The 23,822-nt window shown below is 40.4% G+C and overlaps 1 protein-coding gene across 4 annotated transcripts in view; it reads right to left on the bottom strand.

Moving 5' to 3' along the window:
* Positions 1-8,957: 8,957 nt before the first annotated feature.
* Positions 8,958-23,822, bottom strand: part of NPAS3 (neuronal PAS domain protein 3) — a 1,140,225-nt gene continuing 1,125,360 nt past the window's right edge. For all 4 annotated transcript variants that reach the window (XM_072624932.1, XM_072624933.1, XM_072624934.1 and 1 more), the window contains 2 exons: positions 21,322-21,437; positions 8,958-13,389 (listed from right to left, as the gene is read on the bottom strand). In XM_072624932.1, coding sequence (XP_072481033.1) covers positions 12,020-13,389; positions 21,322-21,437 — 1,486 coding nt within the window. In that variant the 3' untranslated portion in view covers positions 8,958-12,019. The remainder of the gene's footprint in view (positions 13,390-21,321; positions 21,438-23,822) is intronic.

Here is a 23,822-nt window from a genome sequence, read left to right as displayed (position 1 = left end):
GAAAGTTTCATTTATTTAGGTTGGAAAAATATCCTTTGCCTCTTCTTCCCTTCTTTTGTCTGTTGAAGTGTTGACTCCTCTGGCTGGTCAACTCTTGTACAGTGGGCACCAAAGGATCAAGGTCCCTCTTGGCATAATTGCTGTGGGTTAGTGTCTAGTGCTCTGCTGTGAATGCAAGAAAGACTCATGTCTCACAGAGTTCATTCTCAGTTGCCCAGGAGCTGATTGTCTCTTTGGTGACTGATTCAGGACCCTTCTCAGCCCCTCCTATTTTTCCTGCTACCTGCCTTTTGACCCATTCAGAGGATCAGCGCCACACTGGGACAGGGTAGAGAAACCCACAGGAGTCAAAGTAAGTACAAGTGTCCCCAAAAACTTGGTGCATTGTAAGCATTAATATTTTAAAAGTTATATGCCCACTTGGTATATAACCCACTGTGCATATAACTCTCTCTCCATATATATATATACACATATACACACACATATACACATATATATAGGTATACATGTATGCATATATACATATATTTTAGCTTAAAGCTATATATAATATATTAAACTTTAATAGCTTAAAACTGCACTAAGACTTTTGGGACACATGGTACTTATAATTCTGATCAATAATTACATGGGAGATGAAGCTAAGGCTTTCAAGTGAAATGATGCTATTTTGAATTATCTATGATTTTTATTATAATAACAATGGAGAAGGAACTAATAATTTTAGACCAAGCAATAGAGTGCCTTTGGAAAACATCTGATCAGGCTGGATTGTTACTGTTTGCTGGTTGTCTACCGGAGTGAAAGTTTAGTATATGAGGACCTACAACCCATCAAGCTCTGGGGAACTGTCACAGGTGCACACCCATACACACACACACACACACATACACACGCACACACATACACATACACACACACAAGACATAGCCCCCTCTCCTTCAGTGAAAATCACTGGTTCCATATTAGATGAGTCCTTTTCCTTTGTAGTAGCACTTTTTTTTTTTTAATTCAGAGAATTTTAAGCGACTGTACCCAAGGAAAGTCTGTATGTGCATTTCACAAGATAATTGCTGGCACCTGATGTGTGAGATCCCAGGATAATGAGATCACAGATCTAGAGCTTAAAGGGAGATCAAAGGCAATCTATTCCAACTTCCTCTTTTTATTTAGGCAACTAAGGCCTAGAGAAGGTCACCTATATAGTAAGCACCAAAGGCAGGACTTGAACCCCGGTCTCCTGATGCCAGAACCAGCATTCTTTTATCTGTAGATATAACGTCTTCTTCATTGTTGCTGTTTTTAACCATTTCTGCTTCCAAGCAAGCAAACAAAAATGTTCTCTAGCTATTTCACTTTAAATCTCTGTATCTCATGTCCTGCTGATGAGGATGCTGAACTAAATGAAAAAGTCCCTTATTTATGGAAGGAGTTAATGTCAGAAGCAGTTGGAAGCTCCAACTCTTTAGTCCAGGCCAACCTTCTAGCATGGCATTTTAGCTCTAGTGCCCTTTTTTAGGGAACTCAGAGGAGATCTGTGATTTCATTGGTGGAGGGAATCCCCAGATAAAGAAACCTTCCCTGCCAACGCATTCCTGCACCTTCTCTGAAACTCAGTGTTAGGGGACTGTCTCCGTGACTTCTCCTGGATCACAGACTGGACTTGCTCTTTAATGTTCCTGACTCCAGGGAGCTCTCCACCCACAGAACGTCTTGTCTCACACTTGTAAATTTTGCGATTGATGTCATAACCAGGAAGCAGGTACTGGCCCTTAGAAGCTTTTGAATCACTGCAAAAGTAGCCCAATGAACACCTACAGGAGTTATACATCTGATGCTTCCGTCATCATTAGCTTGTTTTGAGGCACTGCTGTCATCTAATATTTTATATAATATTTTATTTTTCCCCTATTTCATGCTAAAATGATTTTTTAAACACTTCAGGTGTTTTTTTTTTTAAGTTTTGAGTTCCAAATTCTATCTCTCCCTTCTATCCCTTCCCCCTGAGATGGTAAGCAATCAAATATAGGTTACATATGTGCATTCATATCATCTAATGAATTTTAATAATAATAGCTTGGATTGATATGGTACCTTAAGATTTGCAAAGCACTTTGCAGATATTATCTCATTTGTTATCCCATAATAGTCCTTGGAAGTGGATACTTGCTGTTAGCCCCATTGTATATCTTACTTTACATCTATCTATCTATCTATCTATCTATCTATCTATCTATCTATCTATCTATCTATCTATCTATCTATCTGTCTGTCTGTCTGTCTGTCTGTCTGTCTGTCTGTCTGTCTATCTATCTATCTATCTATCTATCTATCTATCTATCTATCTATCTATCTATCATTCCTTCAATTCTTACCTGGCTGCACTACCTTAGGATCCCTCTGACTAACTTCTCCATCATATCTCTTCCCATCTCCAGCTTTTTAACTTCCTTTTGCAGTTCTGTTTTCCTGCATTAGATTTGTTTTCCTGCTCCTTGAGGGAAGGGTTTGTCTTTTTTTTTTTTATATTCACATCCCAGTGCATAGCACAGAGCCAGGAACATAGTGAGCACTTAATAAATGCTTATTGACTGATTTTAGATTTGAGAAAATGGAGGAAGACAGAAGCTAGGTGATTTATTTTCCCAAGTGACTGAAGCTGGATTTGAACTCAGGTCTTCTGCTCTTCGGTTGGATTTGAACTCAAGTCTTCTAGACCCAACGTCTGATGCTCTATCCTAGCTGCCCCCTCCCCTTTTTAAAAACTTCTTTTATAGAGGTGGTTTAGACCATACCTGAGATCTGGTAGTACCATTTAATGTTTATATGCAATGTGTATACTTGGATAATGACAGCTGGCATTTATATTTGTATTTTAAGGTTTATAAGACACTTAGAAAGGTTTCAGCCTCATAACAATTCTGTGACTTAGGTGCTATAATTTTCATTTCATTGATGAGGAAAGTGAGGTTCAGAATTACAAGATGAATTATGCAATTCCCCGGGTGGTAGGTGTTATGCACAGGATTCAAATCTTCCTCTTCTCACTTTAGGGCCACCATGTTCTTTACTACAACACGCTGAATGAGAGAAGTTTCTTCAGGCTCCCATCATACCCTGAAATGCAGGCTGAAAAGAAAGACTAGGCTTTTTGTGAAGTTCATATTCAGGGTGATAATGTAGTTATTATCTTGGCTTCCAGTAATAAAAACCTTGTCCTCTCGTATTAGTGTTACTTAAAATAGAATAAATCTCACTTCTGACTTTTTCATTGGAGTGAAACCTTTTCAGACGTAGCTTCCTTGGGGGTCTGGAACAATTTACCATGCATACACACACACACTCTCTCTCTCTCTCTCTGTCTCTCTCTCTCTCTCTCTCTCTCTCTCTCTCTCTCTCTCTCTCTCTCTCTCTCTCTCTCTCTTTCTTTCCCTCCCTTCCTCCCTTTTTGTCTCTGTCTCTCTGTCTCAGTCTCTCTCAATGCTTTTAATTTGAATTTTCTTAATGAAAACTCATTTCTCATAAACGATGGGTCGGCCCATTTTGCTTGTGTGCTGCTCCTTCCTGCTTTGAATGAAGTATAAATAAGAGGCAATCTAGTGATGAGTTTTGCTTGTGTGGGTGAAGGGTGGAGAGGAGGCGGGTTTGATGAATAGAGGTGACTAAAACATGTACTTGATAATAACATGGCCATGATTGATGCTGCACTTCCTGAAAAATTATCATTGTAATATAATTATTTGTTTATGAACTGTACCCCGAGTCTTCTAAGTTTGTGATTATTCATGGTGCAAATAAAACTCAAAAGTCAATAATTCATCAAGGGTATAATGCTCTTATTGGGGTCACACAGACATTACATCCTGTTCTTGACATTTCCACCATAAATCTGAAACCTTCTTTAGGACAAGGGAAAAAATGCCTTTCCTCCCTAGTCACCTCCCCCTTCCCTGTAAGGAAATAACAGTTTGGTGTGCTTGTAATGAGGAAGAAATCAGAAATCCTTTCTTTTGAGAGAGCCCTGTCCAACTGAGCACTATGGATAGAATTTAGGTCATTCTCTTATATGGTTTAATGTTTAACCTATGAAGAGATAGATGTGCTATCTTTATTTAGCCCACTAAGCTAGCAAAGCTTTCTGACAAGTAGAAACTCATTCCTAAGACAGTTACCATCTTTGATTTCCCTTCTTCCTTCCAAGCCTTCATTTCAGTAATATGGCTACCAATGAATGAGTGCTCCATGCCTGGGCAGTCCTATTCCTCATTCTTGAACTCCTACCTATTCTTTGAAATTCAATTCAAAAGCTTTCTTCCAGGGAGTCTTCCCAGAATCCCCCTCATATAAATGACCTTCCCACTTGGACCTCATAGTACTTTTTTCTATATCTCTCTGAATTCAATTAATATGTGACACATATATTATATCAAGCTATCTATTATAATATTTCCACATCATTGAAAACTTGGACTGAACCCCTTATATCCTCTGGCTCTGATTGATGTTGGTCTTGTTTTCCTGGGGCCCAGATCTCTGCAAAATTTCCCACAATATCCTCATTCTCTTCCCTCCTTGTGCATATACTTCCCCTTGACCTCCAGATCCCCTTTGTATGTTGTTTCCCTCCTTAAACTGTAAATTCCTGGAGAGTAGAGACTATCTTGCTTTCCTGTATTTGTAGCTCTAGAGCTTTAGCATGGTATATGGTGAAGAGCAAGTACTTAATAAATGTTGTGTCTTCCTACTGGGATAGCTAGGTGGCACAACATATAGATCCCTGACCTTGGAATTGTGAAGACTCATCTTTATGAGTTGAAATCTAGCCTCAGACACTTACTAGCTATGTCACCCTGGGCAAGTCACTTAACCCTGTTTGCCTCAGTTTCCCCATCTGTAAAATGAACTGCAGAAGGAAACGGTAAACCATTCTGGTATCTTTGCTAAGAAAACCCCAAACAGGGTCAAGAATAGTCAAACATGACTGAAGTGACTTAACAACAGGAACAAATCTTCCTACTATCTATTCATTATCTGTTATACCATTTCTTGCACTTATTTTAATTACCTGTGTTGGTGTAATATACTATCCCCCATTAGATTATAAACTCCATTAAGGCAGGGATCAGATCTTATCTAACCTTGGCATCTCTAGCTCTTCACATATAATATTATGTTGAATGTGAATGCAGAAAGTCTTGTGATAATGTACAATTTCCTCAAGACAGGGACTGGTTATGGCTTACGGTTCATCTGAGGAGTCAGTACCTAATAAAAGAACTACCTGGACCATTTCTGTCCAAACTTCACCTACCTTCTCATTCAGATGTCGTCCCTCAGCCAAAGAAAACCTTTTCTACCATTTTTCTCTTTAAATTCAGTGGATATTTATTGAGGCCCAACTAAATGCAAAGCATCATGCTAGGATGGGAAAGAGGATAAAGATGAATGACATGTTCCCTGCCACTAAAGGAGTTAATGATGACTCTTTCTACTTCTTCCTGTGTCTTCAAACTAGAGCACCAAGAGAAACAGGGTCTTGGGACTCGCTTGACTTGAGATAGATGCAGAAGTCTGGATTTTCAATGACCTAAGGCCAATTAACTGGGGGGAGGGGTCTGAACTTGGGAAGTGAAGAAGTGATGAGCTTAATGATAATTTAAAAAGTGACTAATTCCAGAGAGTTTCTCTATTCTTACATTCTTTACATGCATCCTAGTAAAACACATAGTTATGGCTCTCTGGTTCTTCTAGCCTCCCAGCCCATTTTCTCTATCCCTCCTCTCCAAAATCTCCTCCTCCTCCCACCATTTATCCACAGAGAATCATCCAAAGTGCTGGATAAAGGTTGGCTCCAGAGGCCCTTTCGTGCTCTTCCCTACTAGAGGCAGTGAAGGGCTGTATCATCACTTTTTGCTTTGCTGGCTTATCAGTCATTCAATGCTTGGGAAGTATTACCATTGGATTAAAATTATCTTGGCCAGATTGAGCATTCTTTGCCTGAGATGGTAAAAGTTATAGTCAGAACTGGGGAAAAAAAAATCTTTCACCTCAATTAAAATGGGCATGTGAATACTTCCCTCTTTACCTGTCCTCTGTCAACACCCTGACAATCTTTCCTTCCCTCTTTTCCTTCCTTCCTTCCCCCCTCCCTTCTTCCTTCCCTCCCTTCCTCTTATTTTTTCTTTCTTCCTTCCCTTTTTTTCCCTTATTCCTTTTTTCTTTTTTCCTTCTTTCTTCCTCCCTGTCTCCTTTCTTTCTCTCTTTCTTCTGACTTTTCTTTTCCTTTTTCTTTCTTCCTTCCTCCTTTTCTTTCCTTCCTTTCCTTTTCTGTTTTTCTCCTACATTTCCTTTCTTTCTTTCTTCCTTCCTTCCTTTCTTTCTTTTACTTCCCATCTCCTAAATTCCTCTTTTATTTCTGCACTAGTTTCTTTCCTCTCTGCTACCCTGGAAACAAGAAGAAATGCCAGAAGGGAGGAGGGAGGGGGAGGTTGCACTGAAAGCTGGGCTACTGACCTCTGTTCCTTCCACCTCCTGCAAACTGGACTCATGTCAAGCTCAGCTGGTGCCAGCCTGGCAAGGGAGAAAACCTTGTGCCACTGGGAATCTTGCTCTTCCCTTCTCCCCCCCCCCCCAACTTGGCATCCTGCCTTGGGGTTGGAGAAATGGCAGGACTACTTCATTTCAAATGCGTCAGAGTCCAGAGTATTCACAGGGTCCTGCTGGCTGAGAAAGAATGTTATTTTTCACAACAGTAATCTCTCTCTCCCTCCCTCCCTCCCTCCCTCTTCCCTCTCCTTTCTCTCTCTCTCTCTCTCTCTCTCTCTCTCTCTCTCTCTCTCTCTCTCTCTCTCTCTCTCTCTCTCTCTCTCTCTCTCTCATATGGATGTATATCTCTCTATCCATCTAATCTCTTTGCTAGCTATAAACAAAGGGTATCTAACTTATTGATGCTAGAGAGGGCTTGTGTTTGGGTGCAAAACAAGGATTTCCATCATTTCTACAGCAGAAGAAACAGGTAAAAAGGCAAGTATCTTCGTAGGGCTGTGGAAAAAGCCCTTCATGGATTTGGAGGAAGACTACAAATTGAGTTCACTTTCCAACCTGCCTCTTACTCCTTGTGTAATAAGCATAGCTGCCATTTATATAGTATTTCAAGCAGATGATCTCATGTGATCTTCAAAATAATCCTGTGGGGATAGGCACTGTAGGATATATTATCTCTGTTTTCCAGAAGATAAACTTGAAAGATTCAGAGTGAAGGGCCTTGCTCATGATCATGCAGCTAACTAGTACATATTTGCAGTGGGATTCAAAACTAGGTCTTCCTTACATCAAGTTCCATGTTCTTTCCACTCTATCATGAAGTCTCTGTGACTTTGGGAAATTCACTGAAGCTCAAAACTCAGAAGACAGAGGAGGGCTAGATTAGAAGATCTATGAAATCTCTTCCAGATGTAAATCTGTGATCCAATCGTTCTAGATTATCTTTTTCCACATCTGTTCTTTTGCTCTCCCCACATTCACACCAAGACATGCCCTTGTCTATTTTTGGATAGGACTACTCCTTGTCCAGAAGACAGAGGATGGGTTTGGAAATTTAAGAGCCAAGACAAGTTTAACTTTTATTGAGCAAATACTGGTTCCTAATTACATGGATAACCTATTACTACATCCCATGCCCAGTAAAGAGCAGTTAAATTGAACTGAATCAAATTGAATTCATTCATTCATTCTTGCCCAAGAGCCTGCATTAGCCAAGCTAATAATCCTGTAGACTGACCAAATTCATCAACCTCACAGCTCATCAAATACCCTTCTGAATCGATTTCCAGACTGACCGGTGACTTGTCTTATTCTTTTATCTTGCCCTACTTATTCCTTGTGCCTCTTCTGGAATAGGACAGGTAACATATTGAAAAGGTATCCAGGAGAGGTCAAATCCTTTTTCTCTATCATGTTCCCTAGAGTAGAGCATGTTGACTGGGACTTTCCCATTTTAGGAATCTGAAGCATCTGTATCAAATTCAGGGTTCCAGGTAGGATATAGGGGATGGTGGAACTCTTGGGCCTAGAAAGCTGCTGAAAGCTCCAGCCCTAAGAATCTTCCAGAAGCTAAACTTGTCCAACTTAGCAGATTTCTCCGAATACTAGACAGCTAGGCTACAATAAGGATAGTTACGTGAAAAGATCTGTCTCATCTTTGTGCCTGTGCAAGCCTCTACAAAGAGTAAAGAAATATCAGGATGGCTTTCACCCTGCCAGCTAGAACTGGGAAAACAGACAGTCTTCCTTTTGTTTTTAAGAATTTGGGAGCTGATTCACCTTAAAATGAACAGGCAGAAAGTCTGCCCAATAGCCATGGAGGACACCACCCAACACTTGACTCTCTTGCTAGTCTGGAGGAAGAAAATAATGGTATTTAGAGGAGAGAGAAGATACATAAGTGATGGAACAGTTGGTTATACATTATAGATTGCAATAAATGAAAATATTGAGTGCATTTTAAGTGATTAATGTATGAAAACTGCCTTCACCTACTGTGCATTAATCAAGAAAAAATGCACACTTTCCATAGCAGTTAATGTTGCAGGCCCATTATTCAGCTCTGATAATGTGCATAATAATGTTCAGTATGACAATGAGTTGGGGTAGCTGAGAATTTAGGATGGTTGTAAGTTTGGTGTAGTATTTGGATTAGCATCTTAGCCCATGCCTTGTCGGCCTTGTTGGTACACAAGTTATTGATATATATATATATATATGTACATGTGTGTGTTTATACACACACATGTACATATGCATATTTTAAAACTAGCCAAAAATATCTAGCCATTGCCACTTTTTTTGCTTTTGGTTTTTTTTTTTAAATCAATGACCAAGGTACCTGCTTAAACAAATACTACCAGCACTCATTAGTCAGGATGGTTACATGTAAAAGAAATGATGCCAGATAGTAACAAATCCAAGAGAAGTTTATTATGAAAATGGCACCTGCGGATGAAAAAAATTAAGTTACATAAAGACAACCATGTATGTGACATGTATGAGGATCTACAAAAGTATAAAAAGAACCCTGTTGTAAATGAAGTATGTACATTTCTGATTTGCAGCATTATCAATGGTCAATGAAAAAATGTCTCAAAATAAGCCAGGCACTCAAGAAGTTAGATTCGGTTAGCTTAACACAAAATAAATGTACCATAGCTGTCGCTTTTTAACATTTTAATTTTTTTTATGTTGTAGAGTTGGTAACACCGCTAAGATTTATACGAACAGAATATCCCTTTCCCCATTATTCAGCTACTTGGCACCAGTCTCCTCATAAAAGATTTCATATATTTGTACAAGAAATAGTTAAAAACACAGACACAGTCTTCACAGGTAATGAAGTTTTTTTTTTCATTTTGTAATTTTAAACACTATGGATTTAGACAGCAGCTGTGATTATCTGTTAGTTTAAATCACCAGAAATCATTTTGACACAACACAGAAACATTTATAAAAAAAACAAAAAACCAAAACAAAACAACAGCTGTCTAGCTGTTTTTTGTAGCGGATAGGTGCGTTCCTTTGATTGTTCAATAGCTAGAGTAGAGCTTCCAAAATTAAACTTTCAGTTTCTTAATCAGCTTTCTTGGCTTTCTAAATCTACTTTAATCCTTCAAACATAACCTTTATAGGCTCATCATGAAAATTTGTGGCATCCAATTTTTTTTTTTTTTTGCTATTATTCCACCATGGGTTAGTCCTAACACCTCAAATTCAGAGCTACAAGAGGATTTGGCTTTACCCAGTAACACTTAAAGGACAGCTGAGTTACTAGATTAGCATTGCACACATAAGCAAATATACATGACAATCCTAAGCTCAGTTTCCCTTTCTTTTTTAAAAAAATTAATAGTGTCGGCTGACCTTTTCAAAGAATATTCTACCCCACTGGCAATTATTCTATATATTGCTCCATCGGCCAAGCTGGGAGAAAACCAAAGAAAAGCACCCTCTGCTTACATTTAGAGCACAAGGAACTCTGGGAATGTTAACAACTGAGGCGATATGGCATCAATTTGTTGAATATATCTGAGCATCACTCTTCAGCGCATTGCATGGCACACTTGAAGAGTTAAGTCACACCCAGAATCCCTCTGTGGGAAAAAAATGGCTCCATTAACCTTGAGCTAGTTAAGAGTCTTTTTATCTCTGAGAATGAAAAGGGGGTGGGGAGGTTTGGAGGAAGGAAGGGGGGAGAGAAAAGGGGAGACAAAAGAGGAGGAGAAAGAAAGGAGCAGTGGGAGAATATACAACAGCAAAGCAACAGCAGAAATGAAAGAAGGTATACAGACAGTGGAAGCAGCGTAAGGTGACGTTACAGAGGAAGGCCACCACACAAAAAACCACTAACCCCCAAGAATCACTGGTTCACTAGGACTGCAGGAATGGGACTTTACCACTCCAGACTAGAGATAAAGCACAGAGAAGACAAAGGACAAAACAACTACATTAGCTTAGTATATACTGCATATAGTAACACACATTGAAACTGCAATGGGACTGACAGCCAAGGACACGTACACATTGTACACATTACAGTTCTCACATCTGTTATTAGATGCCTTAACAAACAGCTGCCAAAGATGGAGTGGAAGAAGAATTTATACTTGACAGTCATTTGGAGTGTTTGACACTACACCGTGATTTCTGGCAACAAAGACAAAATAGGAGATTTCTTTTCTTTTACTTAATGTGCAGTTTTCAGTTGTAGTTATCTATTTGAAGCTTATTAACCCATTCTTTAGTTTTTTTAAACATATTGGTTTTGACACTAAAAAGAAGAGAGCCAAAAAAAAAAAAATCTGCAAAACCAAATCAACCCCCCCAAAATACAACCTTCCCTCTATAGCAACAAATGGAAAAAAAAAATTAAATGTTAAATATTTTTCTTCCTTTTTTACTCCAAAGTGTTATCTGAAGTTGTAAAATTAGCCTCAGTTAGACTGAGAAAAAAAAAAGGAAAAGAGAACAACGGAACACAGTATGCACCTAAAACTGCTCCTCAAGTCAGTTTAATTGAGTTTTCTGAAAGCGCTTTTTAAAAAAGGCTTTACTGACCCATTAAATTTAATGTGAGGCTATGTTTGTTAGTTGGGAGGTAAAAATTTTAAGTCCTGCAGCAAATGTTAATGAGGGCTTTGTCTTAACTAACCAAGGAGACTGCAGCAACTGACTACAGACCAGGACAGAACACATGCCTTTCCAAAACCCAGCCCACTGAGCTGCATTTTGTATGAAGACGTTACAGATTACTAAGTGATAGCACCGTGGTTTTAGAAATTAAGTTAATGTTTCAGTAATTAACATTTAGTCCAACCTTTTTTTTAAACATTCTAGTCACAGGCCAGAAATTAAGTTTTTAAGAACCCAAATTATTTTTATGTGCAAGTAAGAAAATCTTAACCATAAAAAGAGAATTAAATTCTGCATAAAATTCTAAAATACTATCCCCTATTTTTAAAGGAATTAGGAACAAAAACCCCATTTCATTTGACTTAGTCAAACAGGGCACATCGTATATGCTTCTCTTTTTCAATCTTGATCACATCAAGATCTTGATGAAGGAAAAAAAAACCCAATGTTTGTCACTTTTTAAAATCTCTTTACCACAACACTGAGTATTCTATGGCAGAGGCATTCTCACATTAAAGGCATCTCGATGAAGATGCAAAGGAAAAAAAAATAAAACAACACACACACACATTTCAGAAAAAGACAAAAATGGCAGGCAACTGGTACTCTGACCCTCTGGAGGCAAAAAATAAAAAATTAAAAAAAATTTAAAAATATTTTTTTATATTAAAGAATGTCAAGTTAACGAGAAAGGGTATGGCATGGGGGAACCCATTGTGTTTGACAGAATAAGCTGACCTGCTGAAATTCAAAGTGCTAGAATTAAGGGTCTAAATGAAAACATAGTCTATGCCTCGAGAGTATAACACTGGAAACACAGTAATGTGGTCATGTCTCAATCCTCTTTCCGCTCCAGAGTCTGTGTAGTGTGAATACCATTGCTGTACACAGGAAATGGAAGAGTGGAAAAAAGTCCCTCGGCCGTGGTGAACACGTTCCCTGCCGGCATTTGGGTCAGGCTGGCCCCGCTCACGGCACTCCCGAATGGTCCCGACATATTGAGTCGGTGGACGTGGTGGTAGAGCATCTCCATCGGTGTTTTGGGATCCAGCCCGAAGCCGGGGCTGTTGACGTCGACAAAGTTCACAGCGTGGGTGTTGGGGAGCAGGTTGCCTTGCATGGCTAAAGTAACCTCGGCGGGCGCGTAGCGGATCGTGCCAGTGGTGTAGACCCTCTGGGCGGCCGTGCTGGTGGCAGAGAGGGTGCCCGTGACCCTGTGGACCAGAGGCAGCACCACATTGCCCGCCTGCAGCCTCTGCAGGGCCTCCAGGTCCCCAGTGTACAACAAAGAGTTGGAAGACGTGCCGGGACCGCCCCCGCCGCCCCCACCGCCCCCACCGCCCCCGACGCCTCCCCCGCCGCCGCCCCCGCCGGGGTGCTTGTCCCGGGGGGACGCGGACAGCGGGGGCGACAGGGGGTCGGAGGAGACGGGGGCCAAGGCCGAGTTGGATGAGGTGCTGAACTGAGATTTGCGGCTGGCAGTGTTCTCGGTCCCCGGCGGGGTGAGGACAGAGTCTGGGATGGAGACGTGTAAACTACTGCTGGCTTGGGGGGAAGGGAAGTGCTCGGAGCTGGGGGGCTTGGTCATACTGTAGGGCGATTCGTTCCTTGAGATTTCCCGGTTGGGCGGGTAATTCCAAATACTGCTATCGTTATCAAAATTGATAGGTTCTGAGATCTCAGTTTTGATTTTGAGCACTGAGGCACTGTTTGGTGACGAGAGCAGCTGCGGCGGGTCCACCAGCGCGCCGTCCAGCCCGTTGGGGCTTGAGGTGCTGGACAGCCGGCGGCGGCTCAGGCTGCCCCCCTTCTGCTTTTTCCGCCTTTTCTTGCGCTTCTGGTGCTTGCTAGAAGACTGGGCGCTTGCCTCGCCCGCGCTGTCCGAGTCCTTGGCGCTGTCCGAAGTCAGCGACTCGCAGTTCTGCAGCCGCAGGTCTGTCTCGCTCTCCACGTAGCGCTCCACCTTGATCTGCATGGAGCCCAGCGTGCCGAAGCTGTCTTCTGTGGCCTTCTGGGTCTCAAAGTCCGAGTTCTCGAAGCTGTCGTCGCTGTCCCGGCTGTCCTGATTGCTGGAACTGTTGCCGTCGTCGTTACAGTTCATTTCGTTGTCCGACTGGTGGCCGGACTTCTTCCGGTCGGACTCTGGGTCTTCGCTGTTCTCCGATTGGTTTCCCTTCTCGTCGGACTTGGAGTTTTCGTTGTCCTCTGGGGAGGGGGTAGGAGGGGAAGGGAGGGAAGGAAAAAGGGGAGAAGAGCTGAGTGAGAACATCAAAAGGAACCATAATTACCCACTTAACAAGAAAACTCAGTGAAAAACAAAAATCCCAAAGGCCCCTACTTTTCTGGGGGTACCCTGGACAGCTCTCTGAGAACCGAAGGGGGAGGGGTGGGATTACTAGTCTTATCTCCACTTTTTCCTTTAGTCTCAAAAGACTTTGGGTTTAGGAGAGACTCCTGGCAAAAGCCAGCCCTAAGTGTATTAGAAAGGACATTAGATTGGGAGTCAGGTCTTGGCGGTGTGTGCCTAGGGGCAAGTCACTACCTCCCAGGCCCTCCGTGTCTGCTTCTTACCACCTGTGTCACTTAGGGCAAATCCCCTGATCTATCTGGGCCTCAGTCACCTTATCTGTAAAATGAGGTTGGACTACATGACCTCTGAGGTCTCTTTCTAGTCTTAAATCTGAAAGATTTAAGGCTTGGGAGTGTTTTCACAACCTCTGGCTGTGGAAAACCCTTTTTGATATTAATGAACCAGAGCAGATTTGAGTTGGGAGCCTAAGCTCAAATGGCTTTATTCTTCATTTTTTTAAAGGCCTCTGCTTATTTATATTTGCCCTTGCATTCAGCTCATGTTTATCATCAAAGCAGTTCATAACCTTTAACATGGAAAAATAGTTCTCAGACTTTTATAAAGTCTGCATCAATTAGGTAATTGGCACATTTACTAAGCACCTATTATGTGTATAGTAGGGAATTGTGCTGGGCTTTCTCAAATCACTTAGCTGCTGTGAATAGGCACGAGATAGAAAGACCATCAGTGTTCAATAGACTGTCTCTCTCTTTCCTCTGACAGGAATAATATTGTGAAATACAAAGTTTCACTTAGATTTCTAAGGATTGTTGCAGTCTCTACAGGCCTTGGCTACATCTCTATTGGTCAGCAGCTTGAGTCCCCCAGTGGAGAAAGGAGTGGGTCTATTGTTAGTCATGTATCCATCAAGAAGCTCTGAAAACAGAGCAGTGAAAAATCAGTTCTAGAGAGGAGAACATGAAGACAAGGAAAAAAAAGGAGGAAAATGGCAACTGTTCCAGGAAACAGATTCTATTCATGAGTGCCCTTAGAGTTTAAAATGGCAGCTCCAGGTATTATCGATCAATAAATATTTATTAAGCACCTACTGTGTGCCAGGTACTTTGCTTAGCACTGGAACTAAACAGGAAGATGGGTTCAGAGGTGTATGCAGTTTAGAGAAAGTCCACTCGCTCATTTGGTGCTCTTTATGCTTTTTTTTCATACTTGCTAATGAAAAACTCACTTGCCTGGATAGTCTACAGAGCTCTTCAAGGGGTAAGTGAATCACCTTATCCTCCACTAAAGTTTTCCTTTGCTGCCTCATCTTGGCATGGATCACTGAATTATAGTTCTAAAGCTGAAAGGGACCATAGGGAATCATCTAATTTAATCCTTTTGTTTTACAGAAAAAGAAACTGAGGCCAAGAAAAGTAAAGTAGCTTACCTAAAATCACACAGGTAATAAGTGGCAGAGTCAGGATTTGGAGTCAGATGCTGTGAATCTAAATTCAGTGCCCTTTCAACTGTACTATGCTACTGCCTTTCTGCCCCCATTTTCCTACCCCCAATATATACCATAATGGTTTACTTCTCTCCTTTTTAGATATTTTACTATTTAATGCTTAAGATATAATTCATATTCACTATATGAAAGTCATGGTTTCTCAAAAAAAAATACCCCAAACAAAACCTGGAGCTCTTCAATGGAACTATATATTACCTAATTGTATAAATAGAAGATTATGATTTCATTAGCACAGGAAATTCTTGTCTTGGGAGCTTCTGCCACCAATGCAGATCACAACCCTTCAATGATTTAATAGTATAGAGGTTGTGAGTTGTTCAAGGTCACAGAACTAGTCAGTATGATAGACGGAATTTGAACACAAGCTTTCTTCCAAGCCCAGTACTTCCAAACCCAGTCCTCAACTATGCTCTACATTAGCTAATTAATACTTCATTAATAAACCTAGAGTTAACCTTGTCTTTATTGACTACAGTCTAAACCAAGATAGGATCTTTTAAGTTCTCTTTGAGACCTCAGAGGTTGAGCTCATTGAAACTTTGAAGTAAAGGGGACTTTTTGGGGTTTTTTGGTGGTAGGGAAAGTAATTCTGACTCACACACTTGTTTTTATAAATATACAAATGGGAGGTAAGCAGCTGATCCAGGTATAAAAACTTTCTTAATGTGCAACAGTAACCACAGCAACAAAAAAGGACTGAAGTTTGGGATGGGGAGAGGGATTTTCTTGGTCTTCCTGGAAGTCTCTGTGTGTGTGTGTATGTGTAGGTATATGTGTGTGTGTATATGTGTATGTATATGTGTATGTATGTGTGTGTGTGTGTGTGTGTGTGTGTGTGTGTAAATTTGTCTTCTTGGTCACAGCTAACATTTTCCTTAAAATTTTTTTTTACCCACTTCCATACAACAGTGTGATTTTATGGTGTTTTTTCAAAGTCCAAGGTTGGCCTCACATTCACTCATAGAGCTTGCTTGGCATGGTATTGCTTTTATGTGCAGAGCCAAGAACCAAAGTGTCTGGATGGCTGCCTATTGTTATATTTTTTAATGTATTTTTAAAAAATAATGAGTTTATAGACATCTCCAAATCCCTTATTGTGAAAGACAGTATCCATTTCTTTCAGAATGGGGCTTCTCAAAAACAAAAGTAACAAACTGACTGGTACCTTCTACATGAATGAAGCCCTTCTAGACTCCTCATGTTGCCAAGTGTCTTTCTCTTCCTTAAAAAATTGCCTTATATTGATTTTAGGTTTACTTATTTTGTGATTTCTTTGAAGATAGAGACTGTTTCCTTTTTGGCTTCCTATCTCCAGCCAATTAGCACAGTGCACTGGCTTAAATGCTAGTTGATTGATCGACTGAACAAAGCAGACCATGCTTGAATTTTCTCTTTAAATAACTTCTTTGTCCCCATATAAAAGAATTAATTATATGGACTTCGCATGTTTTACTTTTACCATTATTACTGTAGCTTCATATTATCCAGTGCTTTGGTTGTAAATTACTCTAATAGAATGGAAGCACTCTGAGGGCAGGGTTAGGTTTAGGTCCCTGTTGCCTTGCAAAGTGCCTGGTACATTTCTGATGCTTAACAAATGCTTGTTTATTGACTCCTGGATTACTTTCACTTTATCTCACTTCATCTCCCCAAGGAACTATGAGGAAGTCAGAACAGGCATTATTATCTCCACATCTGGTTTCATAGGTTGCAACTGTCTCTAACTGATAGGAGAACAAGGACAGGTTGTGTTTGTCCTTTGTTCTTGAAGAGGACCATGACATCAAGGAGATGATGACATGACTTTCAATTGACTTTGATTTGAGTGAGGGAGGGCTGTGCAAGGTCACCAGCCTTACTTTCTCCTCTAGAGCCATCTGGGTCCAGTGGCTAGATATTTATCAGGAGAGTAGAAATGGCCCAGGATGCAATGGGAACTTGGTTCTCACTTTGAGTGAGGTAATACCCTTTCAGTGAATAGGCCTTGTTAAGAAGTCAGTCTAGGAATGGCCCTTTAAATTAAAAAAAAAAAATCAAACTGGGAGGGGGAAGACCCCCAGGGAAACAGTTACTATTTACATTCACTCTGGAGGGGGATAAGGGCAAAAAATACTCTTCAAGTGTCGTTTGGACTGGGACATATCGTTGTCCAATCAATGAGTTCAGAGTTGATATACAGGGAAGGGAGGTATGGATGGGTTGTGATATGCATTATTAGAGGAAGCATTCACACTGATAATCTCTCTGATCCATTTGGGTATTACGAGTGTCTTGCTATAGCAAAAGATCCTTGGATTTCATAAGGTTGACATATGTGCCAATCGATCAAGCTATTAAGTACAAGGTGCTGGGTTTACTGAGACAAAAATGGAGCAATCCCTGCCTTCAAAGAGATTACAATGGTGGAGATAATGTGTGAATTTATAAGTATATAAAAATAAAAGGAAGGCCTTAGAACTAGGGAGGGGGCTAGGCGGTCCAGTAACATCTCAAGAAGGTAAAATGCAGCTAAATTTTGAAAAAAGCTAAGCTTCAAGGAAGTAGAGATGAGGAATTATATATATCAGGTATGAAAGAAAGCCAGTCCATAGACAGAATGAAGGAGAGTAGGGGATAATAAGGCTGGAAGGAAGGTTGAAGTGAGGCTTTTCCTGCATCCTCAAGGTTTTTTGGTTCCAAATGCTAAACCAATGAGTTTGTACTTATTTCTAGAAGCAATAGGGAGTCATTGAAATTGATAGTGCGGGAGTCAGACTTGGGCTTTAGGAAAATCATTTTGGTGACTGTGTGGAAGACAGATTGTAAAGGGGACAGACTTGAGGCAAGAAGATGAATTAAGAGGCTAGAAGGCCTGAATTGGCCCAATCACCCTAAATTACCAAGTCTGTTCTGAGTGTCCCTTAATAGTGGGAGAAGAGATAACATTGCTAAATGCCATTTCAGAGAAGAAAGTACCCCAAAGAATTGTGGCACAGTGGGTGAAGGACCTGGTATGGAGTCAGGAAGGCCTGAGTTCAAAACTGGCCTCAGATACTTACTAGTGATCCTGGGCAGGTTATTCAACCTCTGTTTGTCTCAGTTTCCTCTGTTAAATGGGGATAATAATAACACCTGTCTCTCAAGGTTGTTGTGAGGATGAAATGAAGTAAGTGTAAAACACTTAACACAATGCCTGGCACATAGTAAATGCTATATAAATATTAGTTACTATTATTATTAGATATCTCAGGATATCTAGGAATCTCCAGAACAATGAGGGAAACCTCTGTCTTATTACTATGGTGATGACAATAATATTAAGGAAGGAAATATTCACACACATATATTATGCACATAATATATGTGTATATATGTGTGTATATATGTATACGTATATACACACACATCAGTTGTACATATGTAAAATATATATAAATATGCAAATATATAAATGGTTCTATAGTATGCATTATATATAAATGTATACAAACTATTTAATTTATTTGTACACTTCTATATATGACATTAGATATATAATTAGCATAGTACATAGTGTACATTTCATATGACAATATGATTATATATTCACTATAATTCATACGTGTACACATATTTTTTTCATATTGAGGAGATAGGGATTAGGCTTCTGTAGCCCTTCCCATGTTTTTAAGATAGGAGAACTTTCTGCAGATATTTCCATCAAAGAGACTCTGGAGTGACATATTTAGATCTCCATCTCTTCATCAGAGGACAAACAAGCAAAAAAAGAATTTGGGAATGACATTGTTATAACCATCAAACAAAATTACCTAATTTTATCAAAGCTCTCTTTGACTTAGCTTGGTTTGAATTTTAATAGCAGAGCCCTCCCACATATTATAAGCCTACTGTTCTATTAAAAATCCTTACATGGAACCCATCACAATCAAATACAATATTCAGGGACATGACTATTGGAAGGGGACTAGTCCCACTGGACTGTTGAGATCTCAGTGACTTAGAATGGGCGTGGGGAAATCATCACCTGGTCTATGGAATATTTTATCTTTTAAATGTCATCTCCTGCTTTCTACCCAGAATTTGTGGGTTTTCATAGGAAGGGGATACAATTCTATCTCAGATAGATTAGAATTTAGTGGGAAGGAATACTATCTTCTCCCTTCCTCCTCCACCAAATATTGCATTAATTCAATGGGGAGATCCTAAGTGAGAATATAGGATTATAAAATTAGGGCCAGAAGGATCCCAGAGGCCATCTCATTCAATTCCTTCAGTCATTAAGCATTTATTAAGCACACACTACTGTCCTAAGCACTGGAAATACAATGGAAAGGTGAAAATAGTACCTACCCTCAAGAAGCTTAGGAACTAATTTTATAGGTGAGGAAATTGATATCCAGGGAGTCATCTATAAGGATTCAAGCAAGTGTCAAAGGAAGGATTTGCATGCAGGTCCTCTGACCCCAGAGTTAATGGGCTTTCTCTCATACTAAAATGACAAGCACTGTCTTAAAATTTATAGCAAAGCCCTGTGGACAGATCAGATATCTGGATTTGGGGGAGACTGTGGAGGGATGTACTCCCTAAAAAGCACATAGGGTGACCTAATCACTCAGACATCAGCATGGTCTTTGGGGTCCTCAGCCAGATTTCAGAAGGAGTTTGAAATCCAGTAGGCATTTCTAGGACATTTGTATTTTACCACATTGGAACTGGAAATGAGCTGCTAAAAATCCATGACTTAATCTTACTAATGATGCATATCATGCCAGAGAAGGGAGAGTTAGGAGAATCCTTGCTCCATCAGGATGCATTGGAGTCTTCTTGTTTTGGGGATGCAGGAGAAAACAAGAAATTATTTTTACTCTGTTCCCAATGTGCTACTCAAGAAGTGTTTACCAAAGAAAAAAGTAAAATGTGAAAAGATGGCATGTGGAACTAAGCTGTAAGTTACATTTATATCTTTTGGAACAAGAAGTTCCCAGGTACAATTAGATATTCCAATATAAGGATCTCATTGCCAGTTGGGGTTGTTGCTTATGTGTTTTGGTGGGGATGTTAATATTTTAGTAATTAACCTAAGTACTGTCTTTATGAAAAAAAACAAAATAAAACCAAGCAGGGCTGCCTACTTCAAGGGGGTAAGCTGTTGGGCTTTAGGGTAGGGAAAGGGAGGAGAAAGGTAAGGAAAAAGAATGGAGGTTTCATTCTGTTCCGTGAGGTTGCTAACACAGCACTGAAACTTATCTATTGGGAAATAACTGTAAATCTGTTTCCTTCACCCTTTTTACGTGAGTTCATCTACTTTTCAAGAGCTTGCCCTGTTGTAGGAGTTTGGAAAGGTAAGACTCAAAATCATGGCATCAATGGTCTTGGGTTCAAATCCAGGTCACCTGTGTGACCTTAGGCAAGTCAAATAACAACAACAACTGGCACTTACATTAAAATAATATAACAATTAACGTTTATATAGCACTGAATAGATGCCATGAACTGGGCAAAGCACTTTACAATTATTATTTTTATTAAATATTATTATCTCATTTTCATTTGATCCTCACAACAACCCTGGGAAGTAGATACTATTACTATCCCATTTTACAGATGAGGAAACTAAGGCAAATAGAAGTTAAGTGACCTTGGAAGGGTCACAAAACTAGTAGGTATCTGAGATCAGATTTGAACTCAGGTATTTCTCACTCCAGGTCCAGTGCTCTATCTATCCAAAATTTGAAAAGCAACTGATTTATATTATCACATTTGAACCTCATAAAACTGTTGTGGTTGAGTTGTTTTCAGGTGTGTTCGACTCTTTATGACCCCATTTGGGGTCTTCTTGGCAAAGATATTGGAGTGTTTGCCATTTTCTTCTCCAACTCATTTTACAGATGAGGAAACTGAGGCAAAGAGGGTTAAGTGACTTGCTCAGAGTCACACAGCTAGTAAGTGCCTGAGGCTGAAATTGAACTCAGATCTTCTTGAATTCAGGCCTGGCACCACCCACTGGCCACCTACCTGTCCAGTTCTCATGTTGGTCATGTCCAAAAATGTATGCTGTCTCAAGGGTAAGTACTACAGACATTACTATTCCCATTTTATAGAAAACCGGGGCTTAGAAAGGTTGATTAAGTCAAGTGCGCGTGGGCAAGAACTCAGTAAGCATCAGAGATGGGAGCCAGGTCTACGTAGCCTCATGCTAACCATTATTCCAAGGTCATTTGTAAAATGAGAGCGCTGGGCTAGATGCCCTTGAAGGTCCCTTCTAAATCTCAATCTATCATCTTTTCTCTAGTTCTCAGAGGAGAAAAGGTGGCAGAAGAAACTAGAGTCTTTGCCTTACCTGAGTTGTCTTTAGAGTCTGATTCCGAATCAGAGGTCTCCGAGGATTCAGAGGTTTTCTCTGGCAGATGAGGGAGTTGTGCAATATCCATTGGAGTGTCCTTGTACTCTGGGTTACTGTGGAAGAGGGTATTAGGGGTAAGCGCAAATCAACCAATGTCGAATGACTTTTCTTTTTTTAACCCCCTCTTCCCGACTTTCCTTCCCGAGCATCTGAAGTTAAGAATTTTAATAGAGAAATAAGGACACAAGACGGTAATACCTTCCTCTCCTCTTGGCACAGCATTGTTTTGGGATGTGACCCATGCAGAAACATCCTGGTATAATAACTAGACAGCTAAATGCTACATGAAAATCACTAAAATCTTTTAATATTCAAGAAACTCTGGGGACTGGAGAGTAACATGGAGAGAGCTATTGCTAACACCCTCAGTAAAAGATCCAAGGTGGGGAGGGATGTCTCTTCTCAGCTTCCTCTTGCTTCCACAGTGTAAAAGCCCTTGTCATGGACCACTGATGTTACTACTCACCTGTTCATATGTCTAAAGCTATTTGAGGAAGGAAAAAAAATGCCCGTACAATCTTAACAACCTAACTCCATGACAGATGCACAGGTGTACCTTGGGATGCATGCATTATGGCTACCAAACTGTCAACACACCCATTACAATCACATTTTCATCTGTTCATGTGGTGCACACCTGTGGCTTGTTAGTTGGAAACCTGATTGCATTGAGGAAGAATCCCAGTGAAAAAATGGGCCTGGCAAATCAGATCTGGCCCCATCAGAAGGGGAGGAGGGAAAGAAAGTGTTTTCTTTTTATTCTGTGTTAATTTGCAAAGCAGATCTTTTCCATCAAATAGAGGTCATTTGGTTAGTGTGAGTCACTTCCCTTTTGGAAAACTTTTTGGGAAAATTTCAGGGCAGGCTTTACATATGAGAGATTACTACCATTAGCTCATATTCATAGTGAGCTTTATTGTTTCCAAAGGCTTTCATATTATTCTCATGACAACTCCATGAGATACTCAGGGAAGATGTTATTATCCCCATTTTATAGATGAGGAAACTCAAGTTCAGCTAAGTGGCCTGCCCAAGGTCACACAGCTAATAAGTGATAGAAGCAGGGCCTGAATCTAAGTCTTCTTCAGAACTAGGTCCATGTCTTAGAATTCTCATCTTAATCAGTCTGTTCCCCTCAATGGCTAGGACAGCATATAGGACCTCCTTTGGAAAAACTTGTTGACTAACCACCAGTAGTAAGCTCCACTGAATATACTTTCATTCCTTTGAGCTTAATTCACATACAAGTCAAGACATCACCCTTGTGGTGTCACCGGTTCTTTTCAAGAAGGAAAGAAGACCAGCGGAAGGAAGTTATTATTTTATTTGTTCAATAAATATTAATGATATGACTACTCTATTCAAGGCACTGTGATAGACTGGTAAGATCAATGCAAAAATAATGAGAACGGGTTCTGATCTGAGGAAACTTATCATCTAGCATTGTAAATATCTCCAGGGGAAGGATGGGGGACAGAGAATCAATTTGCCTATCAGTCATTCAGCCCTTAGTATGACTTACTTTCCTGGAATGCTTTCCTTTTGATAATTAACTGAGGGGCAGGTAGGTGGTGCCGTAGACAGAACACCTGGAGGACCTGAGTTCAAATCTGACCTCAGGCACTTTACTAGCTGTGTGACCCTGGGCAAATCACTTAACCCAGACTGCCTCACAATCACCCTCCCCCCCCCCAAAAAATTTAACAAATTATTAGGTATCAGTTTAGATTAAATGACATCTCAAGTCTCTCCATTCATAAGGTTCTGATTCTTAGCTGCCTTGAGAGAATAAGGTTTTGATGGGTTGGGGTAGACAGGGTGTTGTCCCCCTAATTCTTTATTAGTGCTCTATGTCCATGCAGTTGGGACTGCTAACTGTACCTTGAGCACATTCCAGACTTTCCTGCCTACTTGTCACTGCTCATGTTGCTTTGCTTAATTATACTGTACACCCCTGGAGGGCAGAGGCTATTTTCACGTTTGTTCTTGTACCCCCTGCATTAGCACAGTGCCTGGTACACAGTAGGTACTTAATGAATGCTTGTACTTATGTGAGTTTACATTATTCTTCTTCTCTTTTCATTTTACTGTTTCCCTTTGGAACTCCTTGTGGGTCAGGACTTTGCTTTATTCATCTTTACACACCTCTCATCAGCCCCTGGATGTACCTTCCCTATAAGGAGCAGACATTCAGTAAACATTCATTGAACTGAATTTTGCTAGGACTAGCTCTGCTGCCATAAGCGCTATTGTTCTGAACAGTGTTAACTGGTGAACTATAGAGCCTTTCTGTGTATCGTTTGCTAAACCCTGGACAGGTTGCTCTGGTGCCACTGGCGTCACTCAGTTCTGATACCACTGGGCTTCCTGGGCCTTTAGCCACATAACTCCCAACCTCTTTGGCTACTGCTTTCAACCTTGCTTTAACGTACAGCTAG

The sequence above is a fragment of the Notamacropus eugenii genome, chromosome 7 (assembly GCF_028372415.1).
Source record: "Notamacropus eugenii isolate mMacEug1 chromosome 7, mMacEug1.pri_v2, whole genome shotgun sequence".
NCBI lineage: Eukaryota > Metazoa > Chordata > Mammalia > Diprotodontia > Macropodidae > Notamacropus > Notamacropus eugenii.
This window is presented reverse-complemented; position numbering and strand designations above follow the sequence as displayed.